Source organism: Gymnoscopelus microlampas (genome assembly GCF_963454915.1).
Source record: "Gymnoscopelus microlampas genome assembly, chromosome: 9".
In the NCBI taxonomy this organism is placed as follows: domain Eukaryota; kingdom Metazoa; phylum Chordata; class Actinopteri; order Myctophiformes; family Myctophidae; genus Gymnoscopelus; species Gymnoscopelus microlampas.
This window is the reverse complement of record NC_139946.1, coordinates 46,705,052-46,725,680: the sequence shown is the minus strand read 5'-3', so window position 1 is coordinate 46,725,680 and position 20,629 is coordinate 46,705,052. Positions and strand designations below refer to the sequence as shown.

The following is a 20,629-nucleotide window of genomic DNA, read 5'->3' as shown; positions in this document are numbered from 1 at the left end:
CGTTGGGAGTCCAACCTTTAATCAACGTCTACATAACATCAGAGATTGACGTTACATCAATGTTAGTTTAGGATGTCAAACCAACGTCAGGTTATGACGTCTAAACAACGTTGGGTTATGACGTCTAACCAACGTTGGGTTATGACGTCAGACAAACTTTCATTTACAACCAAAATCCAACGGTCATCCAACGTTGGAGTACAACGTTGGGACAACGTTGTACTGACGTCGCGTGTCAGCTGGGTACTATCAAACAAATAGTGAAAATAGCCGGTCGCATTGTGAGCTTGTAGATAGATGCTATTTTCACTGTTTATAAAATAGTGGTTCATTGATCGTAATCGAGGCAAAAGTTTGAAATAATCGTGATATTGATTTGCCCGAGCGCATAGTAAGAAATCTGACCATTACAGTTACTCTTGTTTAACTGGGGAGGTCCTTGAGGGGAGGTCCCCTTTGACTCTACTTTTGGCAAAGAGTCCCCTCATAAAAGTTCCCAGACGTCATAAGGATCATTTGATTGTAACCACATCCACGAAGAAGCCTTCACACACAGGTCAAAGTCCTAATCGATCCAATGTTAGTGGGTCCCCATCCACTGCTCCAATCCCAGGAGGCTTCTACGCTGTTCCCACAACAGCCTGAGGAGCTGGTGCATGGTGTACCCGTGGGGGAACCAAGAAGATGGAACAGAGGTTAACTTGAGATCGATCAGGACTTTGGCCTGTGTTGTGAGGGCTTCTTCATGAAGATGGTTACAATCAAATGATCCTAATGATATTTGGGAACTATTATGAGGGAGTCTCTACAAAAAGTAAAGTCAAAACAGACCCCCCCGCTCTTTGAGGGGGGCTCTCTATCCTCAAAGTCTCCTGCACCCCCCCACAGTCACACCAGACAGCTCATAGTAGGACTGATTCTGGAGTTCTGGATGTCGACCCCCTTCTTCTCCAACACCACACCACCGTCTCTCCTGCAGCCCCAGCTCCGTGAACATAACAGGCCAGTGGATGACGCCGGTGGAGGTGGATGAGGCACGCTTATTTGGATACCGGGCGGTAGGATTTGGACACCTGGCATAGTGGCAAACAGATTTGGACACAGGGGGTCAAGATTTGGACACCGGGTGAGTGTCCCTGCACCACAAGGATGCTGTGGCGCAAGGTGTCGTGGCCTTGCTCCACCACAGTACTGTGGTGTTTCGGCAGCAGCCTTCTCCGTTTGTGTCCTTGTCCTGCAGTGGCGTGTCCTTGTCCTGCAGTGGTGTGTCCTTGTCCTGCAGTGGCGTGTCCTTGTACTGCAGTGGCGTGTCCTTGTCCTGCAGTGGTGTGTCCTTGTACTGCAGTGGTGTGTCCTTGTACTGCAGTGGCGTGTCCTTGTACTGCAGTGGTGTGTCCTTGTAGCACAGTGGTGTGTCCTTGTCCTGCAGTGGTGTGTCCTTGTACTGCAGTGGCGTGTCCTTGTACTGCAGTGGTGTGTCCTTGTAGCACAGTGGTGTGTCCTTGTACTGCAGTGGCGTGTCCTTGTCCTGCAGTGGTGTGTCCTTGTACTGCAGTGGTGTGTCCTTGCAGCACGGTGGTGTGTCCTTGTCCTGCAGTGGCATGTCCTTGTACTGCAGTGGCGTGTCCTTGTACTGCAGTCGTGTGTCCTTGTACTGCAGTGGTGTGTCCTTGTACTGCAGTGACGTGTCCTTGTCCTGCAGTGGTGTGTCCTTGTCCTGCAGTGGCGTGTCCTTGTCCTGCAGTGGTGTGTCCTTGTACTGCAGTGGTGTGTCCTTGTCCTGCAGTGGCGTGTCCTTGTCCTGCAGTGGTGTGTCCTTGTCCTGCAGTGGCGTGTCCTTGTACTGCAGTGGTGTGTCCTTGCAGCACGGTGGTTTGCACCACGTCGTTGTGTTCTTGCACTGCACTGTTGTGGTTTGGCACCACAACAGCAATGTGTCCTTGCAATTCAGTGCTGTGTCCTTGCGCTGCGGCGTTGTGGCTTTGCGGCAGCAGCTCTCTCTTCTGTGTGTGATGCACCAAGTTGCCCAACGCGCTGCGCTTGTAGATGCCACTGACAAACGTGTGGGCGTACTTGGGGTTGACCTGCCAGTAGCCTCCTTTCCCGCCCTCGTCTTGCTCCTTGCAGACCGTCATGAAGCACCTGTTTGCTGACAAGGTGTGACGAATGGAGTTCTGCCAGGTGTGATTCTTCGAGTTTCTGTAATACGGGAAATTGTCCGTCATCCACTTATAGATGTTGGCGAGAGTCATTTTGGACTGTTTGTCGGCCTGTATGGCCCTGTAGATGAGAGAGGGGAAGGAATAAGGCGGTCTGACGGACGCATCGGCGCTCGACTCCAGCTGTAGAGGCGTGCTGGTGACAGCGACACAGCACCGTGTCGACACATCCGGCGGGCTGGATGGAGAGTCGGACGACGGGCAACTGGCGACTCCTTTCCACCTCCTCTCTGGGTCCACACCGGGAATGGAGAGTTTGTTCAGCCAGTGGAGACTTGTTAGGCTGCCGTCTATGATGTGAACCTGGTCGGTTGTTGCCGGGTCTTCTGGGTAACTGGCCAGCGACTTCTCCACTTGAAACACGGTGAGGCTGTCGTCCAAGTGAACCTCGTCAGTTGCCTCGTCCTTGGAGCTGTCACGATTACAAATTTAAGTTGACGATTAATTGTCACACAAATAATTGCGATTAACGATTTAACACATTCCCTGCCATTGTAGATCTACGTCAATTTAAAAAAAAAACATTTTTTTTTTTAATGATGCTAGAGCCTCCTCCCCACTTCCGTTTCGTCTTTACAGTCGCGCAAATTTATCCTAATATAAATACAAATCATCTAAGTATACATAGCTTGCTGCTTAGCAGAAATGGAAATAAAATAATAAAATGTAAAGATATTTTAAAATATATTTTCGAGAACGGAAGTGCCAGCTTCCTCTCTCGGATTTCGGGAGTTGTAGTTCCAGACTCTATATAGCATTCAGAGTTTGTGGAATAGTGCTACGCGAGACTACATCCGTGTCCACAACGTGGCTTCTGTGGCTCTCCGTGGATCGTCAAAATAAGGTAAAAAACGCTGGCAGTAGCGGATGAATTAATTAGTTAATACCTGGCAGAGAATGTGTTAATTGTGTGTTTAGGATTGAACATTGGAACATATGAATACAATTTTAATATGTGTTCGGTTTTTAGGCTTCATAATCACAAATTGCACAGAGCTGACAAACAGAGAAATTACTGACACATTTAATAAACTTTTAGACTTAGAAGAAAAAGTTAAAATAGCAGAAATAGCTGATCTACAAGCTTGTAGATCTGTTATTTCTGCTACTTTTGGAAATTGTTTAAAAATGTATGAATATTTTTCAACGTGGAAACGATTATGCAAAATAATTGCGATTATCATCATCCTATCATCCTATCCTATCCTATAATCCTATAATTCTACAAAGCTCTATCTGTCCCGTCTGTTTGTTTGTCCCCAAAATCTCTTCTGCCCGGTTCTCCTCAGTGGCTGGAGCAATTGATCTGCATTTGCACACAGCCATTGACCATTACCATGTGCACGGAACAGTGAAGCCCATTTTTCACTTTCCCCGAATGTCAGCTGTTTATTAGCGTTTTTGTGTTCGCTGGCTCCCGGGTTGCCAAATCATGTGCGTGCAACAAGCGCCGGTGTAGCCACATCCGTGAAACAAGCAGACCATCCGTGACGCAAGCGGACAATGACACACTTTGTGTGCTCATATCCCCCGACGGATATGGTCTACTCTAGTCTCAAATATTTGCGATTCAACGATTATGTAATAAAATTGTGACAGGCTTACTCGTCCTCTGGGTAACCCGGCAGCAGTTTCTCCTCTTTAACGACGGTTACCGGCGGCGATTTCTCCTCTTTAACCGTGGTTGTCATGATGACCGGCACGCTGACCTCTGGGTAACCCGGCAGCAGTTTCTCCTCTTTAACGATGGTTACCGGCAGCGATTTCACCTCCTTAATCGCGCTCGTCATGACAGGCACGCTGACCTCTGGGTAACCGGGCAGAGGTTTCTCCTCTTTCACCGTGGTCGCCATCATGTCCAGCAGCACTCTGGAATGAAATTATGCGAGAAAACAATAGTTAAGTGTAAATCCCCGATCAAAGGTTTGGCTTGTAGCTAAAAGTACATCATTGGAGGGCTGTCACGATTACAAATTTAAGTTGACGATTAATTGTCACTGACACACAGATAATTGCAATTAACGATTTAATTGTGTTTGCCATTGAACATTGGAACATGTGAATACAATTTTAATTTGTGTTTGGTTTTTAGGCTTCATAATCACAAATTGCACAGGGCTGATAAACAACTTAAATATACGTACAAAGAAATTACTGATACATTTAATCTAATTTTACACTTTCAAAAGTTAAAATAACAGAAATAGCTGATCTACAAGCTTCACAAAGTGACGTGTTATTGTAGATCTGCTATTTCTACAATTTTTGGAAAATGTTAAAAAATGTTTAAAAACATTTTTCAACATGGAAACGATTATGACGATTATGCAAAATAATTGCGATTATCTCAATTAATTGCGACTAGGCGATTATGTAATAATTGTGACAGGCAGCTCTCTGGAATGAAATGATGCGAGAAAACAATATTTAGTGTAAATCACAGATCAAAGGTTTGGCTTGTAGCCAGTGTTGATTTTGACTTTGTTGTTTTAGTTTTAGTCATAGTCTTTTGAATAAAATTCCATTTAGTTTTAGTCATATTCATACTCGACTATCTACAGTTGATTTAGTCGACTAAGATGTATTTTGGTGGTGCCTTGATGGCGTCGTAATGGCTGATTTTACACTTGGTTGCATGCTAAAAATAGACGATCTACAAACTCGCAGCGCGACGCGTTGTGAGCTTGTAGATCTGCTATTTTCAGAGCGCAATACCCGAGCGCAACTAAACATAAGATGACTTGTCTTTTAGTTCTACTGGATCTCTTCTAGTTCTACTGGATCTCTTCTCCACTAGGTCCCTCACTAACATTTCAGTCTATTTTTTATTTGTTGACAAAATTGTCAATATATTTAGTCATAGTTTTAGTCATCATAGTTTAGTTTTCGTCAGTGAAAAAAGGTAGTCGACGAAACAACACTGCTTGTAGCTAACAGTACATAATTGGCATCAGATGTGTCCTGTGAGAGATGATGATGAAAGAGGTATAAATCCTACAGCAGCACTCAGGTCTGTCTCTTACAGACACTTACTTGTTGACTCTCTGTCTTTTAAGCAGCAGCTTTCTCTTCTTTTTCGTCTGTGCGTAATGCACGAAGTTGCCCAACTTCCTGCTCTTGAAGATGCCACCGACAAACATGTGGGCGTGCTCAGGGTTGATCTGCCAGTAGCCTCCTTTCCCGCCCTCGTCTTGCTCCTTGCAGACCTTCATGAAGCACCTGTTTGCTGACAAGGTGTGACGAATCGAGCTCTGCCAGGTGTGATTCTTTGAGTTTCTGTAATAAGGGAAATTGTCCGTCATCCACTTATAGATGTTAGCGAGAGTCATTTTGGACTGTTTGTCGGCCTGTATGGCCCTGTAGATGAGCGAGTGGTAGGAATAAGGCGGTCTGACGGACGCATCGGGGCTCGACTCCAGCTGTAGAGGCGTGCTGGTGACAGCCGTGTTCCCGGCCAGCGGGTGTAGCGGCATTCTGGTGACAGCTGCGTCGACACAGCACCGTGTCGACACATCCGGCGGGCTGGATGGAGAGTCGGACGAGGGGCAACTGGCGACTCCTTTCCACCTCCTCTCTGGGTCCACGCCGGGAATGGAGAATTTGTTCAGCCAGTGGAGACTTGTTAGGCTGTCGTCTATGATGGGAACCTGGTCGGTTGTTGCCGGGTCTTCAGGGTAACCGGCAAGCGACTTCTCCACTTGAAACATGGTGAGACTGTCGTGTGTGTGACCTGGCAGCAGTTTCTCCTCTTTAACGAGCAGTTTCTCCTTCTTAATCGTGCTTGTCATGACAGGCACGCTGACCTCTGGGTAACCGGGCAGAGGTTTCTCCTCTTTCACCGTGGTCGCCATCATGTCCAGCAGCACTCTGGAATGAAATGATGCGAGAAAACAATAGTTAAGTGTAAATCACAGATGAAAGGTTTGGCTTGCGGCAAAAAGTACATAACGATTACAAATTTAAGTTGAAGATTAATTGTCACACAAATAATTGCGATTAACGATTTGTGTGTTTGGCATTGAACATTGGAACATATGAATACAATTTGAATTTGTGTTTGGTTTTTAGGCTTCATAATCACAACTTAAAAACATGTGTCTTTTAGTTCTACTGGATCTCTTCTCCACTAGTCCCTCACTAACATTTTAGTCTAGTTTTTATTTGTTGACGAAATTGTCAATATATTTATTCCGACCAAGAGTGGCGTACTTGGAACCAGAACAGGCAGAGTTTGTAAACACTCTGCCAGGGAATATGCATTTCAGATACAGGAAGAGTGGGCACCTGAGAAGTCTGGGCACCTTAATGGGAAGTTGATTATTTTTCCAAAATGTGAAAAAGTGAAGAATAAAAACATAAATATTATCTTTTACTTGGTAACACTTGCTATGCATCTTGCTTGCATCCCATGACTGACACATCTGCTTATAACACTGTATAATTAGAGTTATAAGAACTAAATAATCATATTGCTCTATAACGATAAACACATTATAAATAATGTTATGACTTTATAAGGTATTATCATATTTCATAATTGCTGGACACTCGCAGGCATTTACTTTTACAAGGATCATAATGTATTATAATTGCCATAGTTGTAATACATAATAATAATATGATGTATTATAATCACTGTTATACTGTATTATAGTGTAATTATAAGTCACTGTAAGTGGTCATTGGGGGATTTGAGTAAAGTACAGTAATTACATTCCTGAAGGTGCATTTTGTGTCGTTCTTATGTAAATGTAATGCTATTTGTTTTTACTTTAAGCACCCAATGACCATTTATACACATTAAAGCATTATATCAGTGATTATAATACAGTAATTTATGACTACTATGAGAATAACTATGATCCTGGCCAAGAAAATATATGATATCTGACCTAATGTGTTGACTGCATTAAGAGTACCTTATGCCATAAGGTACCATATGCGTACTTATAATTGTAATTAGACCCGTTATAAGACGATTACTCTGCTTTTATACTCGACCTTATAAGTCATTATAAAATGCTTTATAATGTGTTATGACTATTGTTATACAGCATTATGGGTACTTACTTATGAGTTCTTAAGTAAGTAAGTATGTTTGTTTATAAAGCATTAGACATGGGATGCATAGCAAGTGTTACCAAAGTATACTTTAAAAAATGGTCTGAAATAATGTATAGTAAATAGTATACTTTAAATTATTATTACATTGTCAAATCATGTATAGCCATAGGCCTACTTAATATACATGAAAATGCACAGTGCGTCATTATCAGACATCAATTTACCCTTCAAATTATTGTTTACAGTATTATAATTACTGGCTATCCACGGTTTTGGAAAAGTTTGCAGCAATATTGTTGAAATATTGGGCCTGAAAAATTACAAATGTTCAAGCATCAATCATCATACTTTACCTTATTTCGGACCATTTGCCAAAGCATATGTATTATTTTTACATTTAGGGGGGAAAATAGCCAATTTAACATAGAGGTGCCTGGACTTCTCAGGACTTCTACCAACATTTTTTTTTTATTGATTGATTGGATACTTTATTAACAATTTTCAACAAAAAAAAGCACAGAGGTACAGATTCATACAAAAGAATGCTAAAAGGATTATTTCCATTGAGGTCCTGTAAAAGAGTAGTTCCCATACCGGGAGTCGAACCCGGGCCGCCTGGGTGAAAACCAGGAATCCTAACCGCTAGACCATATGGGAGACAACAAACAATAAAAAGTTTGACGTCTTACCCTTCCTTCAAAACTGCCATAAAAGAGCACCTGTCAGCAATTTGTAGCTGGTCCTTTAGCACCATTGTATAATCGTAATATGGTACCACTGTACTAGCCTTAAATCAAGACTATCGTAGATGTATCATATCGAGTCTGACTTTAATTTTCGTGTCTTCGAGAGTCTTAGCGACCCCCCCCCCCCAGATTGCCCTGGAATGTCACCAGTAAAGCCCGTATTTCTCCAAACATGTGCAACTGCAAAATATAAGGTGCTTACCCGCTTACCCCAAATGTTAACTAGGTGTCCGGAGTATTTCTGCAATGTATTAGTCCATATTCTTTTCAATAAAGAAGTGTTTTAATTCCGTCTGTGGCCGATTCTGTCGGAAGTTCCCAATAGTGACGGGGCGCATCTGGTTAAAGCCAGAATTACACTCACTGTAAACAGGAAGTAAACCAGGGGGGGGGAATGGCGTTCGGCCACAGACGGGATTAAAATACTTATTTATTGAAAAGTATGGACTAATACATTACACAAATACTTCGGACACCTAGTTAACATTTGGGGTAAGCGGGTAAGCACCTTAAAGTTTGCATTTGTACATGTTTGGAGAAATACGGGCATTGGAGCTGACATTTCAGGGCAAACTGGGGTGGTGGTCGTATACATCTACGATAGTCTTGGTCTAAGGCTAGTAGCGCTGTACTATTTGCAAACCGTTAATAAGTATTCAATCGATCAGTCTACCGGGGTTATACGTGTATTTCCGCATTAACAGACGTTTTCTATATCTAAAACCAGGGGTCTTCAACGTTTTCAGGCCAAGGACCCCCTAGCTGAGACAGAGATGAAGCAGGGACCCCCTACTCTATATTGTATTAAATTGTGTTTCAGATGAAAGTTTTTTTTTACTTAGTCTGCTCTTTTTTCCCTCTACACCTATAGCCTCTTTGCCAAAAATAGCCGATCTACAAGCTCTCAACGCCTCGCTTTGCGAGGCGTTGAGAGCTTAGATCTGCTATTTTCGGCTAATGTTCCCCTCAGAAAAGGAATTCTAGGGTTCAAGTGGTTAATGTAAAAAAAACGAAATCCTATCACACAAAGATTTGGCGGACCCCCTATAGTAGCTCTGAGGACCCCCTAGGGGTCCCGGACCCCCTGTTGAAGACCCCTGTCTAAAACTGTAACAATAAAGAATGCAATCTCACCAACGCAAAGGCGGTTTATTGGTGTTGTTGTTGTTGAATGAAAGCCTTTTCTCCTCCTATAGATGGGAAGCCTCTCAAAACCCCACCGTTTGTATTAAGATCCACTTATTTTGTTTACAAAACTAAACCTGTCCAGTCAGTTTCCTTCAAAGAGAAACTTTAAGTCACTCTGCAACAACAACGCCACCATGTTTGTTGATGTCGTGTTTATAAATGACCAGAAGAAACCATGGAACTTTGTTTATTTCATCTTTTGGAAGGAACGCCAAAACTAACGTTTCTGTTATGTTCTGTTTATTTACTTCACTCTGTCTGTCGCACACACAATACGTCACCAGTCTGCGCCAGCCAGGCCAGCAGCCCTCCTCCAAGCCCCCAGAACCACGGAGAATTTTTGAAGCTTTGGTATTGCAGGACGTTAGCGTTTATATTTCCACTGCGCATGCTTCAACTGTCTGAAACACTAGTGCGCCTGCTCTATTGGCTCCACAGTTGGTGCCAAACCCGGAAAAAGGGTGTACTTCTGTGGAGTAACTTTCTTTGAAATTAATAGGTGGGAGTGGGGCCGTCCGCTCTCTAGATATAATATAACTCTATGCCCTCCTCAGGCATCGAGTGATTGATTGAATACTTTATTTTGAAGTAGCAGAAAAAAAGCACATGAAAGTACAGTTTGAATAACTATATAGCATTAAAAAGACCATGAAAGCCTAATGGCTTGTTTCAACAATCAAACCCTGCTTTACAAACAATATCAATAACATCCGCAGTTATGGAAGAAGTACTCACATATTTTTACTTAAGTAAAAGTATCAATACTGCAATGTAGAAATACATTGCACAAATGCACAAGTAAAAGTCCTTACTTGTACTTGAACAAAAGTATCAGCATCAAAATGTACTTTAAGTACCAAAAGTAAAAGTACTCATTGTTGTGCAGAATGTCCCACTTCACAAGTTCAAAACATCTTTTGAAAATATGTCCGAAATACATGGCTGAAGTGGTTAATTTATGTTTTGTAATAGAAATCTACAAAGTAACTATAACGTACGTTGTGTGTTCCTCTCATATAATTGTAGTGGAGTAAAAGTACAGTATTTGCCTCTGAGATGTAGTGGAGTATGTAGTGCAGAGGTTTTCAATAGGTGGTCCGTGGACCACTGGTGGAGGTGGTCCGTGAAGGTATTGCATGTGGTCCCTGACCATGCATAGTAATGTTGGAAAGTGAACAGTTGAACAGTTGTTCCCAAACTGGTGTTAGGTCTTTGTAGTGGTTCAAATGAGATCTAATTCGTTGTGGGTATATTTATTGGACATTTTGTAGACTAATTTTGGGGAGATAAGACTGCCCCTGAATAATGTTTGATTTGTGTATATATGTGTAGCTGTAGCATTAACGTTACTTTACTCTTAATTGAAGGTACGGGAGTTCATTCTGTCTTTTCACCAAGCAAGAGGAATTCATCCAGAGAAATATGCATGTTAATTAATATGTAGGCCTATCCAGATTGATTCATGTATTCCTCTACTATTTATTTTTTCATTGCATACATTTTATTCTGGTTATTTATATTTTAAGGTCCACTCCTATTTGTGTGTGATTATGTCCGATTTAGGCCTATTACTTTGACTTTTGTATGTGTGAATGTAAGCATGAAACTGCTACTTCCACAAGACAGACAGTCTCTGTCTGTCTGTCTGTCTGTCTGTCTGTCTGTCTGTCTGTCTGTCTGTCTGTCTGTCTGTCTGTCTGTCTGTCTCTCTCTCTGTGTGTGTGTGTGTGTGTGTGTGTGTGTGTGTGTGTGTGTGTGTGTGTGTGTGTGTGTGTGTGTGTGTGTGTGTGTGTGTGTGTGTGTGTGTGTGTGCGCGCGCGCGCGCGCGTGCGTCTCTCTCTCACTCACTCACTCACTCACTCACTCACTCACTCACACAGATCGACCAGCAGAGAGCACTCGCTGACTCGTTCGACCCCCTCCACACAGGCCAAACAGTGTATACGTCATAAACCGGATGTGACGTTTTCGACAATCTCTGATCGGCCTTAATTACGATGTGATACACGACTACGATGACTGATCGTCACCCAGACTATAGAAAATAGAAGTGGAGCTCTCCGTTAGTTTTTTATACCTGGTGAAAAAACGTGTTTTTCCCTATTCTGGCCGAAAATGACCGGGGGAAAAAAATGAGAACCGGAAACGGAATCTGCGTCATGAAACCGGAACCCAGTGAGTCTGAAGGAATCGGAAAGTGAAAGTGATGATGAAAAATAAACAGAACAGCGAGATCACAGTAAAAAGTAAAAACTCTGGATTTCTTGTTCTGGCAGGGAGGCTATTCAGAAAAAACTTGCGATAACTCGGGGCTTGGCACTGAGAGAGTTGAAGGTACGTCCAGGGAGTTCATTCTGTCTTTTCACCAAGCAAGAGGAATTCATCCAGAGAAATATGCATGTTAATTATAATATGTATCCAGCTTGATTCATGTCTTAAACATCATTCATGTATTCCTCTACTATTTATTTTTTCATTCCATACATTTTATTCTGGTTATTTATATTTTAAGGTCCACTCCTATTTGTGTGTGATTATGTCCGATTTAGGCCTATTACTTTGACTTTTGTATGTGTGAATGTAAGCATGAAACTGCTACTTCCACAAGACAGACAGTCTCTGTCTCTCTCTGTCAGTGTCTGTCTGTCTGTCTGTCTGTCTGTCTGTCTGTCTGTCTGTCTCTCTCTCTCTCTCTCTCTCTCTCTCTCTCTCTCTCTCTCTCTCTCTCTCTCTCTGTCAGTGTCTCTCTCTCTCTCTCTCTCTCTCTCTCTCTCTCTCTCTCTCTCTCTCTCTCTCTGTGTGTGTGTGTGTGTGTGTGTGTGTGTGTGTGTGTGTGTGTGTGTGTGTGTGTGTGTGTGTGTGTGTGTGTGTGTGTGTGTGTGTGTGTGTGTGTATGTGTGTGTGTGTGTGTGTGTGTGTGTGTGTGTGTGTGTGTGTGTGTGTGTGTGTGTGTGTGTGTGTGTGTGTGTGTTACTGTGTTTTATAATTGGTACAAATCAAGAAAGATCTAACAGTGTGGAAACAGGAATATCTTCTCAAGACTTCACAGTGTCAACCACCGACTACAAAAAAAAATGCATGGGTTTCCGAGGCTAACCACCGACTGACTCCATGATTTGGAGGAAGCACAGTAGAATGTGGGTACGAAATGCTTATTGTGACTAAATGCTCTGTAACAACATACTGTTGTCTTCCAATATGATGCAAAACCACAATATATGAAGTTTGGTGATTTTAAAAGTGATGCTTTTCGTCTTAAACGGCTTTCCTGTTTTTTCCCCTAAAGCTGTAATGTTTGGCATGTGGATAATTCTAAACTCATTCCAAATCTCAGGTCAGATTTATGAATAGAACGTCTGTCCATAGATAAGTTAACAGGTCAAAAGAGTAGATTAATTTAGTTGAAGCCACATGTGTTCTCAGCCCTGCCCACACATGATGATAAGAAACCTCCCCCTCTGCCTACAGAGGTATAAAGGTCTGTGCCGCACACAGATCACCGCACAGAGAAGGTTAAACGTTGGATGAGCGTTGAGCAGCCGCCCTGTATAAAAAAAGAAAAAAGCAGATGGTTTGGACTTCAAAGCATTCTTCGGTGATGTTCCTGCACATTGTCTTGATGGTGTTGGTTCTCTGCACCACGCCACTGTCAGCACGCTCTTACTACAAAACCATCACGGTCACTAACGGCATAGCTTGGGACGATTGGGCCCCCGCTGAGATGTGCCCACGGGACTCATACGCTGAAGGCTTCAGCATCCGGGTGAGATAGTTTAACTTTTCTTTTTTGGTTCTCAGTTTACTCATTTCTTTTATGTCAAGGACCCCCCACCTTAAAGGGGTATTTCATTTTCAAAATGTTTTTATCAATTACACACCCCATGAAGCCTTGTATTCACAGAGTTGTTTTTTAAGTTATGTAGTTTTCGTCAGTGAAAAAAGGTGGTTGACCGACATATTTCGCATATTAGTTTTAGTCGACTAAAGTCATACATTTCTCTCCCACCAGGTGGAGGGAAAGCTGTGCGACGGTGACGACACTGCAGTCAACGGCATCAGACTCCATTGTGTCAGGGACGGTGCAGAAGTGCAAACCATCACATCAAATGATGGATAGTAAGTATGTCAGTGATTCTCAACAGAAAAGTAACAGTTTTGGACATTCGAGGACGATAATATGCATTATAGGCCACGGACCTGCATTTCGTCGCAAACCTCCTATCTCCGTATCAACTTTTTTATTTTCTTTATCAGTGCTATTGAACACCCTTTATGTCTGTGTGTGGGTTTCACAAATATTGAACCAATGAAAATAATTAAAAAGTTCAGACTAAACCTAACTCCATTGAATCCTCAAACAGTTGGTCAAACTTAAAGGGATATTTCACTTTCAAAAAAACTTTTGGTGATTTTATCATCTACTCAGGCTTTTGTGAGTCCCCCAGACAGTTTTTAAGTTGCTTGATTCAATATTTAGATATTAGATATTCATTTTATCAGACGCGCCCCCTTCCTATACATTTTAAATATTATTTTTTTTAAATGAAAAAAAATAAATACAATAAAAAAATAAAATAAAATAAATGAAAAGAATTCTCGGAAAAACACGGCCCCCTCACGCATTAGGAGGGCAGGGTGAGTCACCAGAACCAAGGACGGGTGTTTTTGATTAATCTAACATGTTAAAATGGAGTTTGAAGTTACAATGGGTTTGTATAGGAAGGGGGCGTGTCTGATAAAATTAATATCAAATATCTAAATACTGAATCAAGCAACTTAAAAACTGTCTGGGGGACTCACAAAAGCCTGAGTAGATGATAAAATCACCAAAAGTTTTTTTGAGAAGTGAAATACCCCTTTAACTCTTAGCCTGGCATGGCTAGACTAATATCACTGAGGGCAATTTGTTTTTTTTGCACTGGCAATTTAAACACTCATGCCTACAGTATCATACACCGAAAGACATCTAAAAGATTTTTGAAACCAACTATTGTATTGTTTTATTTATTTAAATTTTGCTGTTCTATTATTGGTGTGTGCACTCTTATCATTCATGTTGACTATTAGAACCACTCTATCATTCATGTAAAAATATTCTTTTTCGTATGGATGGATATGAAGCATCAACTGACAGTGAAAATGTACTATTTTATCCAAAGAGTAAGGCATTTTTTTGTTTTCCTCCAAACACAGACATTATCAAATGTAACTCAATAGATTCACGACACAGCTGAGTCACACCAGACAGAATTGCCGGTCTGATTCGTTTGTTTTTGGAACACAGTTCTTATATGACGCAATCTAAGATTTCTCTATGGGGATTTACAATAGAAAAAATACTTCTGTGACCCAGGAGGCTTTTTGTAATAATTTTATAAAAATGTTTTGTTTTACTTTCATTTGTATTTTAGTTATACGTCTGTATTTTCTTTGTTCAGGACCCCAGGAAGACTAGAGGCTCATGCATGTGTCTCTAATGGGGATCCTTTAATACAATGGTTCTCAACCTGTGGGTCGGGACCCCTTAAGGGGGTCCCCACATGATTTTTGGCGGGTCCCCAGATGACAGTAAAGTGACAATTGACAGACTTTTAAGACCTTTTTTTGAAGAAAAAATGAAATGAAATGAAAAATGTTGACAATATTTATCTGTGGGAGCTGAGTCAAACCAAATGTAATGCCTCAACACCTACAATTCCAAGGGCTTGTCAGGGTGGTGGGTCCCCACTTCAAATATGATTATTCTGGGCAGTCTCTGCCTGAAAATGTTGAGAACCAATGCTTTAATAAACATAAACATGTGATTTAATGAACACGTTGTTCCTGTGTTTCTCCGTAATTAGCTGGGGCGATTGGGGATACACACAGTGGTGCACGGGGAAGCTGACCACCTTCAAGCTGCGCGTGTCGCCGCACCAAGGTAAAGGTGACGACACATCGGTCAACGACGTCCAGTTCCGGTGCGACAAATTCACTTGGCCTCTGTATGGCGGTGGCATCGCGTGGGACGCATGGGGCGACTGGAGTGAGGCGTGTCCCACCGGAGGGATCTGTGGCCTCCAGACCAGGGTGACCCCTTCTCAGGGGGACGGAGATGACACCGCGCTGAACGATGTCAGGATGTTCTGCTGTGATTAAAACCCATGAAAACCGTGAAAGAATCCGTGTCACTATGTATTGTGACAGTATGTTGTCTTTTAACCACTGCACAAACGAAGTTCCGAAAGGAAAATAAAATAATTTGAAGTCGAAGTTTGAAGTTGAAGTGTCATTTTAGATTTGAGCTAAAAAGCATTATTTTATACTTTGGCCATTAAAGAAGTAGCAGATCTACAAGCTGGCAGTACGGCACATAGTAACGCGCTACAAGCTTGTAGATCGGCTACTTTTTTTTGCAAATCTGTGCAAATCTGTGAATTATATTATTTTAAAGCTAAAATGTTTAACTCAAATTTTTGCTTCTGGGGGTCCCTGGAACAAAATATTTGTCCTTGACACAAAAAGGACCCCCAAAAAGTTTGTGCACCACTGATATAGCATCATTAGGATTTGTAGAATCGGCCTCAGGTCTTAAACCACTAGATCAGGGGTCTTCAATGTCCTTTCAGTCCAAGGACCCTTAGCTGAGAGAGAGGAAGCAGGGACCCCCAGTACATACTTTGTGTTGCAGATTAAACTTTTTCATACATTTCATACAGTAGATAGCTTCATAGAATTGTTTGACAGAACTCTCATCAGTGAATGTTCTTTGGTTTGTGTGTTGACTTCTATTTTCTATTATTATGTTGGATTCATGCTAATGTGTATTTTCTGACATTAAACCACTTAGACCCTCAGTACTAAGTAATCTTGACCGTTGGCTCTGTACTTGGTCTGCTCTTTTTTTCCCATCAACAAGCTCACAATCTTTGTGTAAAGTTCCTATCACACAAAGTAACTCTGAGGAATCCGTAGGGGTCCCGGACCCCCTGTTGAAGACAAAATAAAAGTTTATCTATAAAGAAGAATAAAGAAATAAAGTCATCCAAGTACTATAGTGTGGTAGCCTGGCTCCATCCCCTGAATCGCTAGCCATGCCCATTAAAAAAAATATGTTCAGGCGATAGTGAAAGGAAATTAAAATTCAGGCTGAGTGTCAGGCTATGCCTGACAGGCAATGAGTATAAATGACTGTGACTACAGTACCTCAACCTTTCTTTCTTTGTTTTACCTTTATTTAACCAGTAAGAGCGCATTGAGACACTCTTTTACAAATGTGAACTGGCCAAGAGGCAGATAAAAAATTACACAGCCATGCTGAACGACCAGTACAAATACAGTACAAAAGACAATAAGACATCCCAACAAATACCTATAAAGCTCCAAGGACAGTGATTAAAGAGTTGTAAAACATCAAGTATAAGAAAATACAAGAAACCAGAATTCAAATTGAAAACTAAATCCCCAAGGTAAGAGCTTTTCAACTTGCTATGGGTCTGCCCAGACATGTTTTTGTTTTTAATGTATTGTCTTATGTTTTTAATCATTGATTCCAAGTCAAATGTCTCCTATGGGAGACAATAAAGAGAACCTTGAACTTTGAACCTTCAGAAGAGGATCATCAGAGAGCTGCGTGCAGACTGTCTTCACTCGAAAACCCAAAATGTGCACCTTCTCCCGGGGGTAGAGGCATTCTGGTGGCAAATTACAATCATCATTGTAAAACCATTTATTTTTAAGATACAAAGCCAGCTCTGCAAGTAACTGAAAGGAATTCATGATCTAATGACATACTGTAGGTCATTGAGATGAATGACATGATTTGATGCTCATAGTAAAACTAGAAAATACTGTTCCTGAAGAAACAGTGTGGGCTCACTATTAGGTTGGTACCCAGTATATAGTGGTTACTGGTTAGAATGTTGGTAGTGTTAAGTATTAATAGTGTTAAAGGGATATTTCACTTTCAAACATGTTTGGGCCATTTTAACATCTACTCAGGCTTTTGTGAGCACCCCAGACAGTTTTTAAGTTGCTTGATTCAATATGTTTATATTTTATATTCATTTTCTCAGATACGCCCCCTTTCCTATACAAACCCATTGTAACATCAACCTCCTCTTCAGGCTGTTGTGGGAACAGCGTAGAAGCCTCCTAGACTTAGAGTAGTGGAAGGTGATGGTGGTGGTGGTAAATGATCCTGGTGTAGTGGCTGCTGCTGCTTGTGTAGTGATGCCGCACCCCACAGTCATACCACCATCTCCCCTGCAGCCCCAGCCCAACAGGGTTGGATCTCATAGTTAAGGAGGATCAGGTCGGTCCAAAACGCTGCCGCAGTTCCCCCTGAGTACGTCATCTAAGATGAATGCCATGTCGGAGACACCGTGCAAGGATATCTGTACCGTGAGAATCACCAGCACAGGGAATTGGATCCCAACCGTGCCACCTTGTTGCAACTACGGTACCTTTCACTGTCACTTTTACTAGAGACTTGGGTGTGCACTTATCTGGATACCGGGTGTGTAGATTTGCATACTTGGCATGCAGATTTGGACACTGGGGGTCCAGATCTGGACACTGGGTGTGCAGATTTGGACACTGGGTGTGTGTCCTTGCACCACAATGTTGTGTCCTTGCACCATGATGTTGTGCCCACCATGGCCCACGGTGTTGTGACCTTGCTGCTCTATTGTGTTGTGGATGCTGTGTCCTCCTTGCACCATTGTGTTGTGGCCTTGCAGCACGTTGTTGTGGGTGTTGTGGCCTTGCAGCACGGTGTTGTGGCTTTGCAGCACGGTGTTGTGGTGTTGCGGCAGCAGCCTTCTCTGTTTGTGTCCTTGCAATACAGTGTTGTGGTTTGGCACCACGGTTTTGTGTTCTTGTACTACAGTGTTGTGTTCTTGCACTACAATGTTGTGGTGTTGCGGCACAGTGTTGTGTTCTTGCACTACAGTGTTGTGGTGTTGCGGCAGCAGCCTTCTCTGTTTGTGTCCTTGCAATACAGTGTTGTGGTTTGGCACCACGGTTTTGTGTTCTTGTACTACAGTGTTGTGTTCTTGCACTACAATGTTGTGGTGTTGCGGCACAGTGTTGTGTTCTTGCACTACAGTGTTGTGGTTCTGCGGCAGCAGCTTTCTCTTCTGTGGGTAACGCAGGAAGCTGCACGACATGGTGCTCTTGAAGATGCCACCGACGAACATATGGACGTGCTCGGGGTTGATCTGCCAGTAGCCTCCTTTCCCGCCCTTGTCTTGCTCCTTGTAGACCTTCATGAAGCACCTGTTTACTGACAAGGTGTGACGAATGGAGTTCTGCCAGGTGTGATTCTTTGGGTTTCTGTAATAAGGGAAATTGTCCATCATCCACTTATAGATGTTGGAGAGAGTAATTTTGGACTGTTTGTTGGACTGTATGGCCCTGTAGATGAGAGTGGCGTAGGAATAAGGCGGTCTGACGGAGGTAACAGGGCTCCCCGGGGCTAGATGCATTCTGAAGGCAGCTGTGTCCCCAGCCAGAGAGTGTAGAGGTAGTCTGGTGGCTGCTGGGTCCCCAGCCAGAGAGTGTAGAGGTAGTCTGGTGGCTGTTGGGTCCCCAGCCAGCGAGCTGGATGGAGAGTCGGACAGGCAACTGGCGACTCCATTCCTCTCTGGGTCCTCACCGGCGGGAATGGAGAATTTTCTCAGCCAGTCGAGACTTGTTAGGCTGTCATCTATACTATAGTGAACCGTGTCAGTTTTAACATGGTCTTCTGGGTAAGCAGGCAGGGATTTCTCCTGTTTAATCATGGTTGCCATGTGCAGCATTCTGAAAGTATGCAAGGAAACAGTAATGTAAATCAGCGATCAAAAGGTTTAGCTTTGTAGTTAGGCTAAGATGATGATGAAGATGATAGAGGCGTAAACACAGCAGCTGCAGTCAGGTCTCTGTCTCCTTGTACACTGACTGACTTCTGTTGACTGTCTGCCTTTTAAACAGTAACACTGTCCTGTCACGGCTACGTACGTCACGTGACAGGGCGTTAGTTTGTGTATTGATATGCAGCAGGTTGTCATGGCTACCATGAACACGCATAAGTGGCTCTTCAATTCAAATCAAACACCCGCCACGTCACTGCTATACGTGACGTCACCACAGCTATGACTCATAGGCCTACTGCTTAATTCAATTCAAAATTATGCTTTTTATGCCTTATTTTCGTGTTTTGTATGCATATTACCTGCATCCTACACTTTTAAAGTGGGAGAGTTGCTATATAAACCGCTAAAAACTTCCAATGTACAGCAGAATTTCAGCTCATTCTTTATTAAACACATTGAAAAGTCAGTCTGAAAAAACACACCACTCCGTTGTGAAAATGTTCCAAGCATTCTGTTTAAAATATGCAGTGCTTATTATGTTGCCATGGTTACCCGGCGAAGAAGAGTAATGCAGCCTACAGGGGTAGAAGAAGTATACTGATATGTACTACTTACTTAAGTAAAAGTATCAATACTGCAATGCAGAAACACACACAAGTAAACGTCCGGAATCCTAAATTGTATCAAAATATACTTAAAGTACCAAAAGTAAAAGTACTCATTATGCAGAATGTCCCATTTCATAACTTTTATATATATATATATATTATATATATAATATATAAAACGTATGAAAATAATTTGAAAATAGCAGATCTACAAGCTCACAATGTGTCGCATTGTGACGCGTTGTGAGCTTGTAGATCTACTATTTTCAAAAGGCCGAAATGTATGAATGTGAAATGTAGCCTAATATGTTATTGTTTGTTGATGTTTTTGCACAGTTTTGGCGTGGCATAGTCGCTGCAGACATACTTGGGGGGGCAATATTAAGTCAACCTGGTTTATACCCCCCAAAGATGTCCGCGCTACCAAATGACACTTGTTGACGCCCCCTTCAGGATTTTTTGGTACGCACTATATGGGTATGCCCACTTTTGTACCCATATATGTAGGTCTCTGATGTCAAGTATATGCCTATATATGGGTATGCCTCCTTTTGTGCCCATATATGAAGCTGCCCGATGCCATAAGATAATCCGTGACCCGTTGACTTTGCTGTGATGCTTTTATTGCTGTGATTGATTTAATTGTTTTATTGCATGTTTATTTTGTGGTTGTTTGTATGTTGTTTCATATGTTGACAAATCGGCAAACTGGCAAATTATACATGAGAACAATGAATAAACATTCAGTTTTTAAGGCATCTGAGCCATATGTGGCCCAGATCTGGCAACCAGATCTGGCCCTCTAGAGTGCCGTCCAGCATTTTTGGATGTGGGATGAATGTACAGTAAGTGGTGTAGTATGTGTCCCGACACTGAGCCACACCCATGTCGCTACGTGGGACCTTGCTGTGGCTGCTGTTGCTGTCGTTGCTCTCGGTAGAGTGCTTGCGTTTGAGCGTTGTGCTCAT

General features: G+C 42.3%; 2 protein-coding genes across 2 annotated transcripts; one reads left to right on the top strand and one right to left on the bottom strand.

Annotated features, from left to right (window-relative positions):
• Positions 1-1,108: 1,108 nt before the first annotated feature.
• On the bottom strand, positions 1,109-9,321 carry LOC311051565 (uncharacterized protein; the record flags this gene model as incomplete). The annotated part of the gene is made up of 5 exons (XM_084066144.1): positions 9,164-9,321; positions 5,253-6,086; positions 3,825-4,088; positions 1,551-2,631; positions 1,109-1,465 (listed from the first exon to the last, which is right to left on the bottom strand). Exons 2-5 carry the CDS (start codon positions 6,071-6,073, stop codon positions 1,109-1,111), a joined length of 2,523 nt encoding a protein of 840 aa, XP_083922270.1. The 5' UTR covers positions 6,074-6,086; positions 9,164-9,321.
• Positions 9,322-11,432: 2,111 nt separating this feature from the next.
• Positions 11,433-15,355, top strand: LOC311051564 (vitelline membrane outer layer protein 1 homolog; the record flags this gene model as incomplete). Its single annotated transcript, XM_084066143.1, has 5 exons — positions 11,433-11,551; positions 12,219-12,354; positions 12,713-12,980; positions 13,227-13,333; positions 15,061-15,355. Exons 3-5 carry the CDS (start codon positions 12,786-12,788, stop codon positions 15,353-15,355), a joined length of 597 nt encoding a protein of 198 aa, XP_083922269.1. The 5' UTR covers positions 11,433-11,551; positions 12,219-12,354; positions 12,713-12,785.
• Between the last annotated feature and the right edge of the window lie 5,274 nt (positions 15,356-20,629).